The 19,352-nt window shown below is 34.4% G+C and overlaps 1 protein-coding gene across 4 annotated transcripts in view; it reads left to right on the forward strand.

Annotated features, from left to right (window-relative positions):
• CSMD1 (CUB and Sushi multiple domains 1) overlaps window positions 1-19,352 on the forward strand; it is a 1,186,669-nt gene that overhangs the window by 1,087,284 nt on the left and 80,033 nt on the right. For all 4 annotated transcript variants that reach the window (XM_032184761.1, XM_032184762.1, XM_032184764.1 and 1 more), the window contains 2 exons: window positions 6,171-6,356; window positions 16,383-16,577. In XM_032184761.1, coding sequence (XP_032040652.1) covers window positions 6,171-6,356; window positions 16,383-16,577 — 381 coding nt within the window. The remainder of the gene's footprint in view (window positions 1-6,170; window positions 6,357-16,382; window positions 16,578-19,352) is intronic.

Here is a 19,352-nt window from a genome sequence, read left to right on the forward strand (position 1 = left end):
ATTGAAATTTCACATTTAGTCCAGCTCATGGATTCCATAGTTGGATGTTTCCAAATAATATGCCTTCTATTAAGTCTGAAATTTCTGTAAAACCAATCCTGCAGGGTTACATTTGTAATTAAATATCATGGCTATGTCAGAACTGATGTTTGAAATCAAATTTCATTGTATTCATTATGAAAAAAATTGGAGTTCTCTTTTGCATATGTAAACAACAATAGGAATTTTCATATGAACACATCTCTAATATGGGTTAATCTGGTGGGGTCAAACGGTGGTTTCCAATGCTGAACTTATCAAGTTCCGATGCATGTAATAATTTCCTGGACAGTATGCAAAGTACTTGACTCCTATCTTGGAAATTAGACCATATTGTTATTACCTTTACTCTGATTAGTTGAAGCAAAAGAGAATCATGAGTTATGCTACAATCAAAATATTTATAAAGAAAATAGCAATTCTTATACAATACCTCACATTTATAATATAGCCTCACATTCTCACTGGGTTGTTATTCTTAGTTTTGAAACTGGCATTTTCTAGAGTGGGCTCATGGCTTCATATTTATAATATTTATTTATTTTATATATTTATTTCTATGCACATTCACACAAACAGTTTTGGCTCCAAAGCTCACCAACAGAAAGTATAAAATTATCAATAAGATTCTCTTTTCAGTTATCTACTAAAAGTCATTGCTTTTTTTGTAATTTGCCCAGCTGACTTTAAAAAAAAAAAAAAAAAAAAAAAAAAAAAAAAAGATGATATATGGTATATTAAGAGAATGTAATAAGAGAATATAATTTTCTGCTGAGAGAAAATTATATAGAGCCCGGTCATCATCCTGGCAACCACATGTCATCTTAGTCACTGGTTAGCTCATGGCCAGATCGCTCTGCTAGGGGAGAGTAGGAAAAGAAGGATCAGAGATGAACTAGATAATATGAGAAAATAAGAGAAAAGACTGACAAGAAGAGCAGTTAAAATCAAAATTGAAAGCAATAAAGTGTTTTCAGGGTCAATATGGAATAGGAGTGCAGGTATCAGGGGACTGAGATATGGCATCAGTGAGAATGTAATGGGGTGGCCATGTTCCTCTGAGAAACACAATGAAATACCCCTGTAAATTCCAGCTATTCTTCGTGTATGAGGCTCAGCCTTTGGCATTACTCTTCCTGATTTTCTCCAACTTATTCTTAAAATAGATAAAAGTAATTCAGAGTCTTGAAGAATGCTCAGATGCACCAGTTGAGAAGAAAACAGTCTCCCTAGTAGGTTTGCAAAAGAAAATTTGGGGTACTTATTTTAAGGAAGAAATTCTTTTGTCTGGATCCAGGGTAGTTATAAAGGGTTCAAACCTATGACAGGGTCATGATAAAAATATAGATGACGCTAACATTTCCTTCTTAAAATCCACATTCCAAGTGGTGTCTTTATTAATACATCTGTGCTTTCTGAAGTAGATAAAATCATACTATTGAGCTAGAGATCCTTGTACTTTTTGCTGTGCAAACCCAAGGTTATTCAGGAACTGCAGCTGGGTTCCATGTCTGTCCTGGGGTAGACAAGTTGTGACATTTTTTAGGGAGCTGGCTTGAAAACATCTATTTGCAATTTTCCCAAGAGCCATGAATTTGGAACAACCTGATCTTTCATAAAATTAGCTATTTTTTTTGGTGTTTGAGTGTAGAATTAAACTTACCTTTGATAAATGTTATTATGTCCCTCTTAGAACCATTGACTTAAAATAAAAAGGTGAGGCAATTAGCACTATTTAAGAGTTCCAAATCCCAGTTTCCTCTTAAAATGTATTCTAAACCTATTACCATATTTCAAAATATAAAACAGTAAAAGAGGAGTAGTACTTCAGACTGAAAAATTAGAAATTTGAGGGGAAACCTGGTAATGATCTTCTAATACACTTAAAGTAGCTCAAAAGAAGAATGAAAAAAAAAAAAAAAAAAAAAAAAAACCAATGTTCTTTGTAGATAGAGAAATTACAACTAAATTTACTTCAAAATGATCTTAAGTTAGACTTTTTTTCCCCCCTCTCAGAGGGAGGATAAACACTGGAATAGATTGCCCATGGAGAGCGTACAATTTGTGTCATTGGAGGCTTTTCAGGAACAAATTAGATGAACCTTGGTCAAGTATAATTTTAGCTTGTAGTATGGAAATAGACTGGATAACCATTCATAACCTTGTTTACACCCACAGCCCTAAACAATACAGAGCCCTGTTTTCATTTTCGTTGTTAGTTCTACATGCATTCAAGTCTGAGAACTAGGATTTCTGTGGCGTGGCTCTCCCTAATGTTTCTGATTGAGTATCATAGACATAAGCACTCAGCATTTCTTTTATTATGAATCCTACTTTTAGGGATTTCTCTATTGCTGCTTTTATTTATAGGGAATTTAAATACTTTAAATACTCTGTACAATGTGTCACTAAGTGGAAAAATGCTTGTACGTTAAATTTAGGGATTTCTCAGTGTTTGGGAAAAAGCTCAGTGTCTGACTGTAATACTGTCTGTACTTCTTTTCTGTATGCAGTGAATTTGCATACTTTACATATGAATAATACATAATTATTTTAATTGTATAGACATGTATAGATATTTTAAAGGATTGATGTAAATTTTACATTTACTTTTTTTGTTAAGAAGCAAATTTCAGTAACACGTGGGACATGAAAGAACAACTAAAACTTCATCTCAGTTTCTAGGTAGGAAAAGGCTTTCTGCTTGCACTGATTATCTGTTCTTTGGAAGAAGTATATTTTTCTGGTGTGCAAGATAATAGAGACAATTCAGGTTGAGTTATATATTTTTCACTCTGAAGGCATATCTCCCAGCTGGAACCCAGCAACCTCATCTAATCATTAACCAAGAAGCATGTTGACAATTTCTCAAGCCAGATTTTCTGACACAGTTCTTTATCATTTTAGCAATTGTATGAGATGCTGGAACGCTGAATATGCTTAAACATGTGACAGTTCTAACTGTCCAAAGACTATACACAATTTCTGTCAGTTTCTTCAGATAACTTGACATTAAATATGAAAGTACTTGCCATTTAGTGAAACTGGATGTGCTGGCATGCTGCATGTGGATACAACTGTTCTTAAAGCCATTAGCTGCCTCAAGAAATTAGTAGCAGCTGAAATTTTTCTTTCTAGTCTTACTTTTCGGGGGAGAAGCAAACAACAAATAGACAGACTAACAGCAACAATTCCAGAATGCCAGACCTGCTTTTATGAGCAGTAGCTAAAGCAGCAGCAGCAGGAACAACCTCACAATGTAGTAGTACAAGATTCAGCAGCAGCTGAGGAAAGAGGAGAGACAGTGGAAGTCTGAGATACAACACTAAGAATAGAAGTGGTAAAGAAATGTTACAAGAAAGCATAAATTATGAGGTGCCTTATTACATGAAACATATCAGACCCTGCACAACTGATAGACATACCTGGATGTGTCTTGGGTATTGTACATTTTTGATTCTTTAAACTATCTTGTATGCAAGAGCTATTCAATCTTGAACTTCTGTGATGGCTTCACAATGTCTGGTAGATCACCTCCACCATGCCACTCCTCCACCATTCCCCCTCCTCAAACAGCCAGGGGTGAAAATCAAATAAAAAAAGCTTGTGGATCAAGATAAGGATAGGGAAATTGCTCACCAATTACTGTCATGGGCAAAAGAGACTCAGCATAAAGGAGATTAATGTAACTGATTACCTATTAATAATAGTCTAGATCAGTGAGAACAAAAAACAAGCTAAAAACACCTTCTTCCCATCCACCCTCTTCTACATCCTCCCTCTGAGTAGTGCAGAGGAACAAGGAATGAAGTCTGCTGTCAGTCCCTAACGCTTTGTCTCCATTGTTCTTTCATGGTCACTCTCTGCCCCTGCTTCAGCTTGGAGTCCCTCCCACAGGATACAATCACAGGATCATAGAACAGTTTGGGTTGGAAGGGACCTCAAAGATTCCGACCCTCCTGCCATAGGCAGGGATGCAACCCACTAGATCAGGTTGCCCAGAGCCCCATCCAACCTGTTGGATATAGTAATATCTATCTAGTAATACTAAACAGACTTATGTTTTTTGGGGGAGGGTGGTTATTTGTTTGTTTGGTTGGTTTCAGATGATATAATCAATTATTTTTGTTTGCTCCACATAGACTGCTGAATTATTTTGTTACTTTATGCTTGCAGTATTCAGAAGGAACTAGAATATTGTCCATCTATATGTACAGATATATGCCTTCATGGTTGTGTGGATAGACATATAGTTCTGACTTCTGGTTTTATAGAATTAAATGGATGCATGCTTAACACGGAGGTGGAGCTTTGGTATTAGAAAGAAGTCCTAAAAAGAAGTTGACAAAATAAGTTAATCTTAACTCAATTACATTGCACATCAAGCATTCAGACACATTGCCACAAGGCAGAAGAGAGTTGAGAGGTTTGCTGAGAGAGGCAGGGATGTACAGCAAAATTCTGGAGACACTGAAATATTTCACTAAGCATGACTGAAGTGGTGAATACATAGGCATTTTTATGAGGTAGTAAGAGTGACAGTTTAGCTCTCTGTCAATTCAGCATATAAATAAACATTTTATGAGTGTAAAATTCTTCTTACTTGACTGAGGCTGAGACATGAGTCAGTTCTAGTTGTAGGTAAAATATCGAACTGTTTATTGCTATTAAATTTGTTATTATTATATAAAATATTAAATTGGTTATTAGGGAAGTGGATGGAGCATTAAAACAGATGCAGCTCTACTGCCTGTTCTGAGAACATCAAAGTTGTGGTCACTCCTGTTATGGTCAGATTTTTATATGAAAGCAGGATGAAGGGGTTGGGGTTGTTCGCCCCAACAGGACAAGGGAGAAGAAATTCTTTACTATGAGGGTGGTGAGGAACTGGAACAGGATGCTCAGAGAAGCTGTGGATATCCGATCCCTGGAGGTGTTCAAGATCAGCTTGGATGGAGTCCTGGGCAACCTGATCTAGTGGGTGGCATCGCTGCCCATGGCAGAGGACTTGGAACTATCCAATGGTCATTTCACTTGGAAGGTCCCTTTAAGGTCCCTTTCAACCCAAGCCATTCTGTGATGATATGGTTCCATTATATGATTCTTTTCATTATGAAAATGAAGGGAGCTGAGATATCCGGCAAAAAGCAGACCTTGGAGACCTTTCCTAAAAGTGACTGAAATGGATATTTTTGTAATTATACTCCACAGTAAAAATGTATATTATGAGATACTGTTAAAATGAAGCATATTTCACTCTTTTAAATATATATATATTAAAAAAAAAAACACTAGATGCTACTTAGATCTCACTGATTGGACAACAAATTAAGTATAAGCTTGAAAGAGTAAGTGCTGGTCTGGAGAGAAATTCTGAGGACAACAAGTTAAAATAATTGGGAGTAGCAAAACAATTGTCAGTGAGACCTAATATCCATTTTGGAGACATGAGAATATTCAATATTGATCCTATTTGAAATAAGTAATTTACTTCATGGTATCTAAAACTAATGCATTTAAATTCAAATTATGTTTAAAATTCTTAAGTGAAGTAGTAAAATACATAAATTATTGTTTAAGTTATCTGAACAGCTCTTTACTGAAACTCTTTCTAATCTAGCATATTAGCAATATTTAGGTGATTTTCTCATCAGAGAAAAATGTTAAATTGATTTAAGTATTAAATATTGTTTTATATGTCTAGAGCAAACAAATATTAAGTTCCATTTACAGTTCAAGAATGAAACCCAAAGAGAATGGAAGCAGACTAATAGGAAGCATTTATGAAATTTCCAGTTCACTGTTTCTAGGACCCAGTCACCTTGGACACTTCCTTGATTTTTCCCTGAGACATACACCACTGCCCATAGTCTATGTTGAAATTTCTGTCAATGTTTAGGTTAAACAGCCAATAGTAATTGGATTAAACAAAATAATGGTTTATAAAATCTGTCTGTTAGATGAACTTCAAAATGTTTATCAATGTTTTAAATACTCTTATGCTTGTAGGAATGTTGTAAAAGTGGTAAATTCATTTCATTTGTTATGAACGGGCTATGTGAGAAAAAAAAAAACACAACACAATATGAGACAACACCAATTCTTTATCTTTTCCTTTCCTTTCTTTCCAGCTGTATCTTGTGGTATTCCTGAATCTCCTGGGAATGGTTCAGTTATAGGTAATGAATTCACTTTGGGCAGTAGATTGATATATGAATGTAATGAGGGCTTCAAGCTAGAATCTAGTCAACAAGCAACAGCAGTATGTCAAGAAGATGGATTATGGAGCAACAAAGGGAGGCCACCTGTCTGCAAATGTAAGTAGGCATGTGTTTTACAAGCATATTCCCCTTAAACTGACTCAGAAAAATCGTCAGTAGTGGTGCTTAGGTTTTTACATATACATATCTGCTGAACTGATCATGCAGGAACATATAATCTTTTGTCATGTAGTAAAATAGAAGAGACCTATTCAATTTGTTTAGTAATAATAATATTTATCTTCAAAAAAAAAAAATCCAATTTAAAATCTTCACATAATTCAGTTTCATGTATTTTTTTCTTATTATGGATAATGTGCTTTTCACTGTCTTCACAGGATAAAGTTACCATCACCAACTGTAGTTTATTTTAATACAGTTTCTAAACTAATAGAAGAAAAAGCTATTTATTAAAATACTGCTAATGTAGATGACTAAGCAGAGTAAGAGTCCTTTAGTCTTGATTTTTGTCTCCCATCAGAACCAGCCAGTATAATGTGGGCTGCTTTACTATGTTACATGGCATCTTGCATGCATTGGGTTACCTCCATTTGTCTTTGTGCTAGGTCAAAACAATAACTAACTGACTGTGATTATGTGGCTTTAAATACTAATTAGAACATAATCTTAAAAGTATTAAATAACACTATAACACTTACAATTTTGAGAGTTAGTTTAGAATCTAGAATCAAAAGTGTATGTATGTGCTTTCTAGATTCTGAATTTCAAAAACAATTCAGTTTTCCAAACAAGTAAAATTCAACTTATTTTTAAAGAAAGAGTAAAGTGGTGTGAATATGGCAATTGTGCAGTCATTGCTCTTCCTTCCTCCTCACACTTTTCCTCTGCTCCAATGCGGATCTTCTCCACAGGCTTCAGGATAGTCCTTCAGGATAAACCAGCTCCAGCATGGGTCCTCTACGGGCAGCAGTTCCTTTAGGAAATATCCACCTGTTCTGGGGTGGTATCCTCCATGGGCTGCAGGTGGACAGCCTGTTTCACCATGGTCTTCTCCATGGGCTGCTCAGCTCCTGTAACTGGAGCACTTCCTCCCTCTCTTTCTTCTCTGGCCTTTGTTTTCACACTGTTCTTTCTCACTTTTTTTTTTTTTTTCCCTTCCATTTTTTCCCTTCTCTCTCCTTCTCTGCCCGTGAAATCTTTTGCCTTTTCTTAAAAATACTTTCCCAGAGGTACCATCAGATTTGCTGATGGGTTCAGCTATGTACTGTGGTGGGTTCAGTGTGGAGCCAGCTGGTATTGGCACAGAGCCTCTTCTCACAGAAGCCATTCCTACATCTCCACTGCTGCCAACACCTTGACCCCTACACCTAATACACTCAGACACCTCTTCTGTAAAGTTAACAGTCTTGCTGTGATTCATCCTCACTGTTTGTTCATTGTTTTAGTATTGGTGATTCTCATTACTGGTCCCTGGAGAATCTCTGGTTGATCTACATCTTGAAGGACAGTGCCTAAAACTGAACACAGCATTTCCGCATAAGTAGGATTATTTGAAACCAGATGTGATCACACACAAGCACGCTCTGCATTCAGAACCATGCACAGAGGGAAGGTAGTGCTCTCATGTATTGAAATGCGCTTCAGTATCTCAGAAAAAAAAAAGTCAGGATACAAAGAACATAACTTGAATGATTAATCAGTAGAAATGTCAACAATATTTTTTTGAGGAAAGAGGAAGTTTAAACTACCTTGCATTTAAAAATACTGAATTAATAGCAGTATATCTGCAATGCAAAAGGAGTAGCCAGTGTTTTTGAAAATATTGTGTTACACAGTGACACTCTGTAAACTGAGCTTAATTGCTATGTTTAGCACAACTTCCAATGTTACACATTTTGTTTAATATTTATAATATCTTAACAAAGTTTCTAAAAGTGCATTCAGTTTGAAAAAGTTTCCTATTGCGTAGTAAAATGAGAAGTGATAAGGTACATAGACCTATATGGTAAACTTAACGTCAGTATTTTCAACATGGATCACTACTCAGAGATACGTGTCTGTTACTTTAGATTACTTACTTGCAAAGTGCTGAAAAACTTAGACAATCATCACAATAACCTGTTTATTTAGTCTCCAGACCTAGATAGAAACATCTCAGACTTGATGAGCAGAAACCTGGCACAGAAAGTTAAATGGTAAATAAATTATTTCATTTTATCCCCAGGTCTATTAAAATGAAGATTGAAATCAGTGCAGTTTATTTTGCAAAGTATCACTGATAATACAGTGCCTGAGGCAGATATTTGAAATTCCTTTATTTTCATTAAATGTATTTACACCAGGTTTCAGTCATGAGAAATAAGATTCATGCTAGTATGAATCACAAGCAAGACTAGTTCATGGTGAGATGAGTGTCAGAGCAAGACATAGATGAATCATGGATATTAAGTTATTGGATTTAATTACATGAAATACCAATCAAGAGATAGCTATTAGGAAAGCTTAACTGAATGGCATAAAAGTCACTTGCGTTGGGTATTGTACATGATGAAGGGAACTGGAGGTGTCTATCTATACAACCATTTAAAAAGCCATTGAAAGCCTTTCTCAGGCAATACTTTAAATCTGACCAATACTCTCATTAGATAGTGACAGTGTAATAGTAACTTCAGATATGAATACAGGACACCATGTAAAGTCTGCTAAAACTTTCTGCTGAAATCTTTAAATTAGTACATTGCTGTTGGTCAAGGAAGGGAGTGTGACCTGCAGTTCTAAAAACCATTCTGTTTAAAAGGTGTAGAAATATTTGAGAAATATTCAACTATTTGAATAAACAAGGAACTTGGGTCTCAAACTATAGATGAATACTGGTGTGTACATGATACTTCCTTTTTATGTTACTCTGTGCCACATGAAATGCCTCTAATACCTTTTAGCCCAACTAGTATAATCTTATTAGTACTCAAATACAAAGGAAAGGATGCGTGGGTGTCGCGTTAAGGGGTGTAGCTGATTAACCGTTACGGGCCCGGTCAGATTCAGGATACTGAACCAGTCTGACATTCACCAAAAACACATTAACCGTCTGGGGGTCCAGTCAGACATTCACCATCAACGCATTAACGGCCTGGGGGTCTGTTCAGACATTCACCAAAAACGCATTAACCATCTGGGGGTCCGTTCGGACATTCACCAAAAATGCATTAACCGCCTGGGGGTCTGGTTAGATTCAGAACACTGAACTATCACGGATAACCACCCTCACCCTCGTTGCACTCAATGAGAGTTATCACAATGCAATCAAGTATGGTTTATTACAGCAACAGATAATCAGGTTCTTTTGGATTGCCGGCGATAGTGACTGTCTGCAAAAGCAAGTTAGTATGCATAAAATACACAGGTGTTATAGGTGTTGTAGGTGTTACAGGTGTTATAGATGTTTATAGATGTTACAGATGTTACAGAGGTTATAGGTGTTGCAGGTGTTACAGATGTTACAGGTGTTTACAGGTGTCACAGGTGTGCAGCCTAGAAATAAACGTGTTAAAAGGATCAAAGACTCTACAGAGATTTATAAGCAGGTATTCAGATCTCACCCAAAGGCGTCCCAATGGGGGGGGAAGAGAGGCTCAGCCTGTCGACTGATCCCAGGAGTCAGGAGGTCCTAAGGATGTTGTCCTCGGGATGGTATCTCCCCTGACGGTGGTATCTTCCCTAACATCCCCTCTCTTTTGAGCCAATTTATATTATTTTCTATCTTTTAGGTGGAGCTTGAGTGGCTCTAGTCAAGCATATCTTAGTTATGATTGGTGTAAAGTTTTCCCGTCTCCGTTTAAAGTAATAGGCTCAGAGGAATTCAGAGCACATGCTCAGTGAGGTGTGGTCTCACCTTGGAGGCGGGTAGCTTTTGGGATGGAGGTGTGTTTTGGTATTATAATGATATTATAATGAGCAAAAAGTACACTAGGGTACAGCATTTGTCAAAACATGACAGGTCTTTGGCTTAGGGTGGCAAAAAGTGCAGCTTTGTGCACAAGAACAATCGAGGCCCCATCTGATTACAGAGCCTAGCCGTGGTGTCTCCACTCCACTCTACGCTCTGTGCTGTTCCTTAGAGCTAGCACACCAAGTTTCCCCAGCGCGATAGCATCAAAGGTTGGGAGCCTAGGGAACGCTCAGATAATGCAGTTATGCCCTACCCTGAAAGCCTCTTCAATGCTGTACCTTTTCCTAAAAATGTGAATGTTAGTTTTATTTTCCTAGTTACTTCAGGCATTTACACCACAGTGGCTATGATTTAAAATTTAAAGTTTTAAGTTGTAAGTATAGTCAGTTGACAAATGCTGTCTTACCTGTCATTAGCATCTTTATACACCTGTACTCTCATGAAAAATCATTAGTTTCCATCTTTCTAAGATTAAAACAAGAACACTTGTGGGAATTCTTTATTTTGCCTATTCCATTTCATCATCTATGATTTTTATTTTGCCTGCTACTATGGAAATATGGATGTTGATTCTTGCAGTGACAAATTAAAAAGGGAAAAGAACACAAATGAAATTTCCTTCCGTTCCTTTGAATAAGATAATCTCTTCCTATTATTATACTAAAACTGCACCATTATAGCATGATTATTACATTTTGTTTGTGACTAATTAGTGAAAATTATTCTTGCGTAATTCTTTAATGCCCCACTTTCTGCAGAATATATACCAAGTGCAGAGAAATTAGGTCTTCCAAATCAGAAAGACTGTAAGATGGGAACAGAAAAGTACTTAGATGTAAATGCAAAGTTTAGATGTATTGCTTTTTAAATTCTATCTAGAGCTTCTTCTGGATGTCTAAATTCACTTACTGAACAGAGAGATTTATGCTTCATCCATAAGCATTTTGTAGTGAAACAAGGTCATCTAAAGGTGTTGATGGAAGTCACTCCATTCATCTGAGACACTTCTTTTGCTTTTACATTTTTTATCTAAATTTTAAAATATTTTTCACCATGTGCTTGTTTTCCTGTGTATCATTCATCTCCTGTGAAATTCTTCTGATTTAGGAACCTAGATTTTCAGTCTTCTAGAAGTGATTTTCCCTTTTCATAGAATCACAGAATGGTATGGTTTGGAAAGGACCTTAAAGATCATCTAATTCCAACCCACCTGCCATGCTGGCTAGGGCCTCCCCTAGATCAGGTTGCCTAAAGCCCCATCCAACCTGGCCTTGAACACTGCCAGGGATGGGACATCCACAATTTCTCTGGGCAACCTCTTCCATTGCCTCACCACCCTCATCCTGAAGAATTTATTTCTTATATCTAATTTAACTCTACCCTTTTTTAAGTTTAAAACTGTTACCCCTTGTCTCCCTTTTCATCTTGAATGGATTTGGGGGGGGGGGGGGGGGGGGGGAGGCAGGGATACAAAATTTCATAACTCAGGGATACAAAATTTCATAACTTTGAGTTGCTAAGTATGTTTTCTTAGGAATTTTTATTTTGTGGATACTTGATACTGGCTTTCTTCTTGAAACAGAAATACTGATCTAAAATCTGGGTTATCTCTCCGCAGCAAATGAAATTCTTAGTTGATGACACTAAAGTCTGTTCCTAGCTTGAATGTATTATTGTTTACTCTTTCTCTGAATAGTATAGAAAAACAGATGTTGTAGATCATTATTAAGAACTGAACGAATTAGAAAGAATGAGTTGTGCCTCACTGTATCAGTAGTAGTAGATGCTTCAGAGAAAGCCACTGAAAAATTAGTGAGATCTGATTTGATAAGGTCATACTAAGCTTGTTCTAAAGTAAAAGAGAGCTTGCTTCTGTTTAGTATGTATATATAATACTATACTAGGGTTTGTGTTTCTTTGTTCCAAAATTAATGTTCCGTGAAAAGAAAGCTCAGTCTTGAGTTTGCTCTGACAAACACTGCCTCTCAGTACTAAAGATTTCTGCTAATCTGAGATACAATACAGTCTCAGTGTTTGCATTAATGACAGTTTAAGGATGTAGAATACTTTTAGAATAACTAGGGTGGCATGATTATGGCAAGGTTACCAAAATTACCATTTCTCTAAAGCTAAATACCATAACTGGTAAACAGTACAATTGTATACAATACTACATCTCTATATATGTAAATTAAAATGAACACGTATAGGTTAGACTGCATATGTGTCAGTACTGAAATCTGTACCAGTATGTTTATTAAAAATATATATATTGCTGAATAGGATAACTTAGCCTCTGTTCTTACTTGCTTTCCTTCTTATGTTGATAGTAGATGCCTAACCTAGGAAATGATTTTGTGACTAATTATGTTTTCTAAAATTTTAATTGTCCAGGATGGGCCCTGTAAATGTATAGCTTTATAGCTTTTTTTCCAGTAGTCTTTAATATATTCAAAGATTTAAATTGGATCCCTCATTGGTTTGTGCTAGTTTCCCTTATATCAGGCATTTTTAAGAGCAGCTAATGTTACTGTTGCATATTGTGCATATCGAAGATTTCACTGTTGGTATTTTTGGAAGCTATGGTGTGCTGAGCTATAACTGAGGGTCCAAACTTTTTCTTCTTATGTGATTTTTATCCATAAATTAATTACAATATAGTTAGAAATTTTAGAAACCTTTTTTTTAAAAAAAGAAATAATTTTCAATGTTTGAGCAATATCTAGTTATACAACTATGAATCACAAGTAGATCTGAAATAAATCATTAATTTTATTACAAGTGCAAAAAGAAATTTGTTAATATAAACAGGCAAAGTATCAGGTATTGCATAATTGGTAGAATTTTTGTTAGAAGACCATAGCCAATAATTCTCTTAACACTTTCTTTAATAAGTCCTGACATCAGAAAGTAATTTTTGGAGTATTTTTTCAAGGTTGGGTCTTTAACATGGAGTGCTTGTTAAGGGTCAGTAAGTTCAGTGAAGCTCAGTAAAATGTTGTGAAAATCTTAATTAGTTCAAGCATTTTAGATTAGTCCAGATACATTAGACTCATAACAGATTGACTTGACATAGCCGATTGGCAGACTGATGCCATGTTTGGAAGCCCTTTCTGTTTCAATGTGTTGAACACCAAGAAGTGCTTGATTTTTTTTGCTCAAGGCACTTCTTTTCTGCTAGCACACTGAAGCTATCAACTCCTGTGATCCTATTCGTCTTTGTTCTGTGGTTCTGTGGTGTATAGGAGTTTTTTTTCCTACAGTCTTCTAATTTTACTAATACTTATGAATTTAAACCATACTAATTTCTTTTTATTTCATGATACAAGGCTTTAACCTTAATCTTGCCTTTTTTTTTAAGCCAATAGTGAATTTAGTCAAAATGCTATGTTTGAATATATTTGAATGATAATAATGATTATTATTATAATTGATAATAAATTATTATCAATTCTAATAAATTGCATTATAAATTCACAAGACAGTAAGAAAAAAATGCCCATTCTGTTTCTTTATGATCATAAACAACTGGATGAAGAATCATATACCATCAGATTTCATTTTGTTTTCAAATTAGAATAGCTAGCTCCTCTGAGATATTTTTTTTTTCCATCCTATACATTCTATTTTTTTATTTGAAACAATAATAACATTTAGAGTCACAATATTTAAGATACTGCTGGGTCAGCATGAGATGTACTTTTTTTTTTGACTTATGTAAAGATAAGCAAAGGCAAGCTTATTGGCAAGCTTATTTCTGTCCTGCTTGGACAGGAAGGTTACTCAGTAAAAGGGAGACATCAACATTTTGGTATTCAGATTCTAAGAAAATATCAATAGTTCAATGTAGTTATTAATCAGAAGAAAAAAAATAGAGATTTAATCAATATCTTGAGTAGAAAGTATATCAGGGGTTTTAGAAAAACTTCCCTGCTTTTGATCCTATTCAAAATTAACAATTTCTGGAGATTATTATGTCATTAAAATTAGTAGTTTTAATAATTTCAAATGCTAATTATTTTTTCTGACCTAAACTTTATGTAAAACACATTACTTTATGTAAAACAGCATTCATACATTTTTCTAAAACACATACCTAGGAGAACATACCTAACACATCTTCACATCTGGAGGAAGTTGAGAAGTTGAGTTCATCCCTTATACACCTTTATGTATGTAAATGACAATTACCCTATCTATAATTTGCAAGAGGGAGACTGAGAGTTAATTAGTAGATTTATAATCTATGTGCAATAAATCCAGTTTCTCTTAATAGTGTTTTTTGTTTGTTTCCAGAAGGAGAGGAAAATAATAAATAAAATTTTCAAGCAACAACTTTAGTTGATTACATCAACACGGTCTTTAGCTGGAAGTATATTCTGTACTTAGTTACAATTTCAAGTAGAAATTGTACAGTTGTGTATTGAAATCTGATAGTTTTTAAAGTGTACTTGCAACAAGGTTCTAAGTGTATTTGTAGCTAAAGAACAGAATAAATTACATACTAATTCCAGTACAAGATTAAAAGAAATTGTCTATGTTACTCATTTACATGTGCTGAAATAGTTGAGCTTCTTATCTCTAAGTGTCTTAAGATATCCCCTATGGTAAGACTATTTTTTAATTTTTTTTTTTTACTATTAGACTAAATAAGAAGCTTGCTTTCATCTTTGAAAGAACCATATTTCTCAATAAAACTACTACTTGAAAGAAGAAGCGATAAAAATGTTAACTTTATCAGGGTATTAAATGCCTATTTAGAATAAATTTAGTCTTCTGACAGACTTATTTTCTGACAGACTGATTTTCACTCTGAGGTGTTAAGTGAAGTTTTTAAATGGGCTTATAATATTTAACAACAAATAATTTTTGGTTAATAGAGAGTAATCTTTGAGTAGCTATGAAACATGGTTTAGTACCGGTATCAATTTAAATTAAATTAGGAAGTAGGAAGTCATCCTTTAATGTAGGAAGCTGTTTATAGCTATTCAGAATATTTTTATAAAGGAGAAAGTGAAGTACTCTTAAGTTGCAATTTGATTGTATACTAGCAATCCTTCTTAAGACATACTGAAAAAAAATGTAAAAACATATTCTAAAATTTCAACTCAACATAATTTTCTAACTGGTCTTTTGGAAAAGTTCTCAAGATGATTTCCTTTTCATTAGTTCTTGCACATATTCACATATATGCTATGTTGCCAGCACAATGTTTCTTAGATGATAGAATTTGCTATGGGTAAAGTAGCTATTGGAAAAGATATAATTGCAGTATTACTAAAGCTTTCTGAAAATTGGTGGTAATCTAGCTTCTAGATTTTTACAGGATTTTTTTATCACTTTCTGTGTATTTCACTATTTGCCTGCGCTAGTCTCTTTCATAACATATTCATACTCATAATTCATGTCAATATCTTAAATATCAAATATTTTGTTTTACGTTGAATTGCAGATCATTAATTGGAAACTGGTTGATAGCTATTGTAAGCCTTATGAAAAAACATTAACCACAGTTCTTACTTACATGCACTAACTGCATTATCTTACAAAATCTAAAATACTAAAAGCCACAGAACTGAAATCACTCTAAAAACCTTTAAACCTTTCTAAATGTTGTTGTTGTTGTTGTTGTTGTTTGTTTTGTTTTGTTTTGTTTTGGCAAGTGTTCTAAACTGGAATGTAATCATTTTCTCAAATACCCACAGTATAACATTTTATGGTAATTAGCATTTGAATGCGTGCTACCAGCTTTTCTGACAACCTGTTTTAAGAACCTGTTAGAGATTTTCTAAAGCAAATAGCATGGACAATTAAAAACAAACAAACAAACAAAAAAACCTTTGAGCTTTTGCAAAAATTACATAGCAATATTTGTTTTTCATTTAAAACCACTGTAGGTTTTTTTTGTCTGTAAAATGTTTAAATAAATAGTTAGAACATGACTGTCTGTCATTATTCCACTGCATCGCTCTAAATGAAAATGTACTACATAATTCTGCCTAATTTGCAATACTCACTATATGATAGTCATTATTTTCCTAGAACTTGTATTTCAAAAATGCTTATGGTGTGCTCAGTTTTTCATTGCAAGACTTCTGCAATGTAAGGCAAGACATTTTCTGTGAAGAAATGTAGTGATAGAATGCTAATATTTAAGTATCTTTTCTTCACAGCTGTAACTTGTCCAAACATAGAGACTCTGCTTTCAGAACATGTTGTCTGGAGACTGATTTCTGGGTCACTGAATGAGTATGGAGCTCAAGTCATGCTCAGCTGCAGTCCTGGATATTATTTATTGGGTCAAAGACTCATACAGTGCAGGTCTAATGGAACCTGGAGTGTAGGCAATGAAAGGCCGAGTTGCAAGGGTAAGGAGCATTTTACAGAATCCACTATACTTTTTAATACACATATTTTATTTTATAAATATATTTATTTTATTTTTAAAAAAGTTCTTATGCTATCAATTTCCTGTGAGTAATAGAACATGAAATTTCCAATTGTTAAAATTAGTTGTTTCAAATTATTTATGTGTAAAATACAATAAGAAGTAATAATAAGATCAGTCTGGACAATGGTCTATTTCTGACTGTGGATTTATTTAACTAGCGGGTAAGTTCATAGAATAGTAGGAGGTGACGTTATTACTTTAGAGGATTTCAGATTAGAATTATATTATATTAGAAGGTGACATTGCCTTGATGTCTTGATGAAACATGGAAACGGTACACTTGGAGAAACACACACAGGCTTTTATATTTAATAAGGTCTTCATTCACATTTATCATAACTTATGTCAGTCCTAACTTCAGATGTTCAAGGATTTAGAGAATATCAGTGCGCTCATACAGTTGCCAGGGGTTACAATCTCAGAGCCTTAGCAAATTTCCCCCAAACTTCATTTTTTCTCTCTCCTAGAAATTAGAAAGATAGATTTAGATAGATATTTACTGCCAAATTTACTTATTTGAAGATATTTGACATTACACAGAATTTCGATTTAGCAGCATAGTCAGCAATATACTGAAATCATAACACAAATATATTACAGCAATTGTAATATACAGTTGGATCGCAACGCAAACACAGTTCCTATTACCACTCTTTATGTGTTCACCATCACAACACTGGGCATCCCTAATCCCTGGAAAGGAAAATGTAGGTTAAAGCCATCTTGAGCCTGTTGCTGTCTTAAAAATTAATCTTACTGATTGTTCAGTTTTATACTTCGTGTGTGGGTAAGCGATGTATACATCTACCCATGCTGGTCTGGCCGTCTCAGGAAGACAGAGGTTTGATTAACTCAGGGAAGGCCATTTACACAGTCAGTTGATCCGCTCAAACACAGACACTCATCTTAAAAGAGAAGATCCCCTTTGTGTTGAGATAAGTTCAGCTTTCTTTGCAACAGAAAAGAAACTCTGCAACAGAGTTCACTCCCTGTATTCTTCCTTGAGCTTCATGAATACACCACCCATGTGCATCTCCTCTGAGCCTACTTTCATTGTAAGCATTTGCTGATCAGCTAGAATTAGGTGATCATGTTTAATGAATCAGATGAAATATGTTTGCACTAATCTAGAGAGATGGGTATAATTTTATTATATTTATTATATTATTATATTTAATGGGTATCATATTATTATTATTATTTATAAATGTATTATAATATTATAATTTTATTTATATTATTATATATTATTATATATATTATTATATTTAATGGGTATAATTTTATTATACCAGATTAAAAAGTTGATGTAATAAATTTTGGTTAAAAAAAAAAAAAATTGAGAGAGAAAAAATCCCCCATAAATAGTTTTCCTTCATCTCTGGGATCAAGAAATAATTCACAGATATATTAATATACTGCAACAATTTTAGTTTTATGAAACATTTTTGCATAGTAGTGGAGTATCTAGTAAATTAATACAAGTACTTCAGATATATTTTCAGACACAGATATAGATAGGATATAGACATATCCTTTTTTATGTTAGTAGTTCTGGGCAGGATTATAGAACATACTCCTATTAAAACTGTCCTTTCCTATAATGGGGTGAAGATTCCAGTCTTCCTCACCTCAGCATGAGCTCCCAATAAAAAATCAAACCTTTCAGGAGTAATGGGAAGCACATGGCTACAAACCTGTCATGGATTGCAGAGGCAATATTAGAGAATAATGCTGGTATGGGAAAAGAACAGCAAAGGAAAGACACAAAAGGATGCACTACATTTAACTACAAATAATACAAAATGATATATATTTTCCAGAAAATAAAATTATTTAAGATGTTTTTAGAATAAGGTTAAGAGAGTTACTTGTAAGCACAAACAGTGCATGAAAGCAGTGTATTGGATCTTTCTTGAACAATGATAGGTTGTAGGATTATGTTGGCATGTTTTATTCTGTTAGTTTTGGTTTGAGAAAATGTTCTTCTGAAAATACTTAGTTGGAAAAATAAGGAAACTGTTGTATATATCTTATAAACCAGTAATAGTTATATGGATTTTCATCTCAAGTTTAAAACTAATGATTTTTTGATTCTATTAGCTGTAATTGTTTCTTTTGTGCACACATACTAAAAATCTTCTGTGTTTGCTGCCTAATACACAAGCATTATTCAGCTTGTGAAAGCTCTCTGAAAAGCTACTTCTTGACCAACCTCTACAATTACTGGACCTTAAAGTAACTGTGGGTTGAGCCATGCAGTTAACCAAAAGCAAAGTATTAGGTATGTGCAGAAACCCCTAAGAGTTGTTGATTAAAGATGCATTGGTTTATTTATAAGGTAGGTACATTATTTTGCCCTCTCAGAAAGGACTGATTAGGGTGTAATTATGGCAAACTTCATCCTCAGAGAGTTGTTCAGTAGCACTTTCATTGGATAGAAAACATTAAGATCCAGAAATACACTACAGAGTATTTTGAGGAGCCTACTGTTTACTTTGTCTGTCACTGTCATGCTCAGAGTTTGTTATACTAATATAGATCCTATCTGTTTAAAATTATATTTCAGAAGCAGCAGGAGATAATTGAAACACTGACAATAAAGTATTTCATAGAATCATTTAGGTTGGAAAAGAGTTCTAAGTTCATCAAGTCCAACCTGCCAAGTCTACCACTATACCAGGTCCCTAAG

Source organism: Aythya fuligula, chromosome 3 (assembly GCF_009819795.1).
Source record: "Aythya fuligula isolate bAytFul2 chromosome 3, bAytFul2.pri, whole genome shotgun sequence".
NCBI classification, from domain to species: domain Eukaryota; kingdom Metazoa; phylum Chordata; class Aves; order Anseriformes; family Anatidae; genus Aythya; species Aythya fuligula.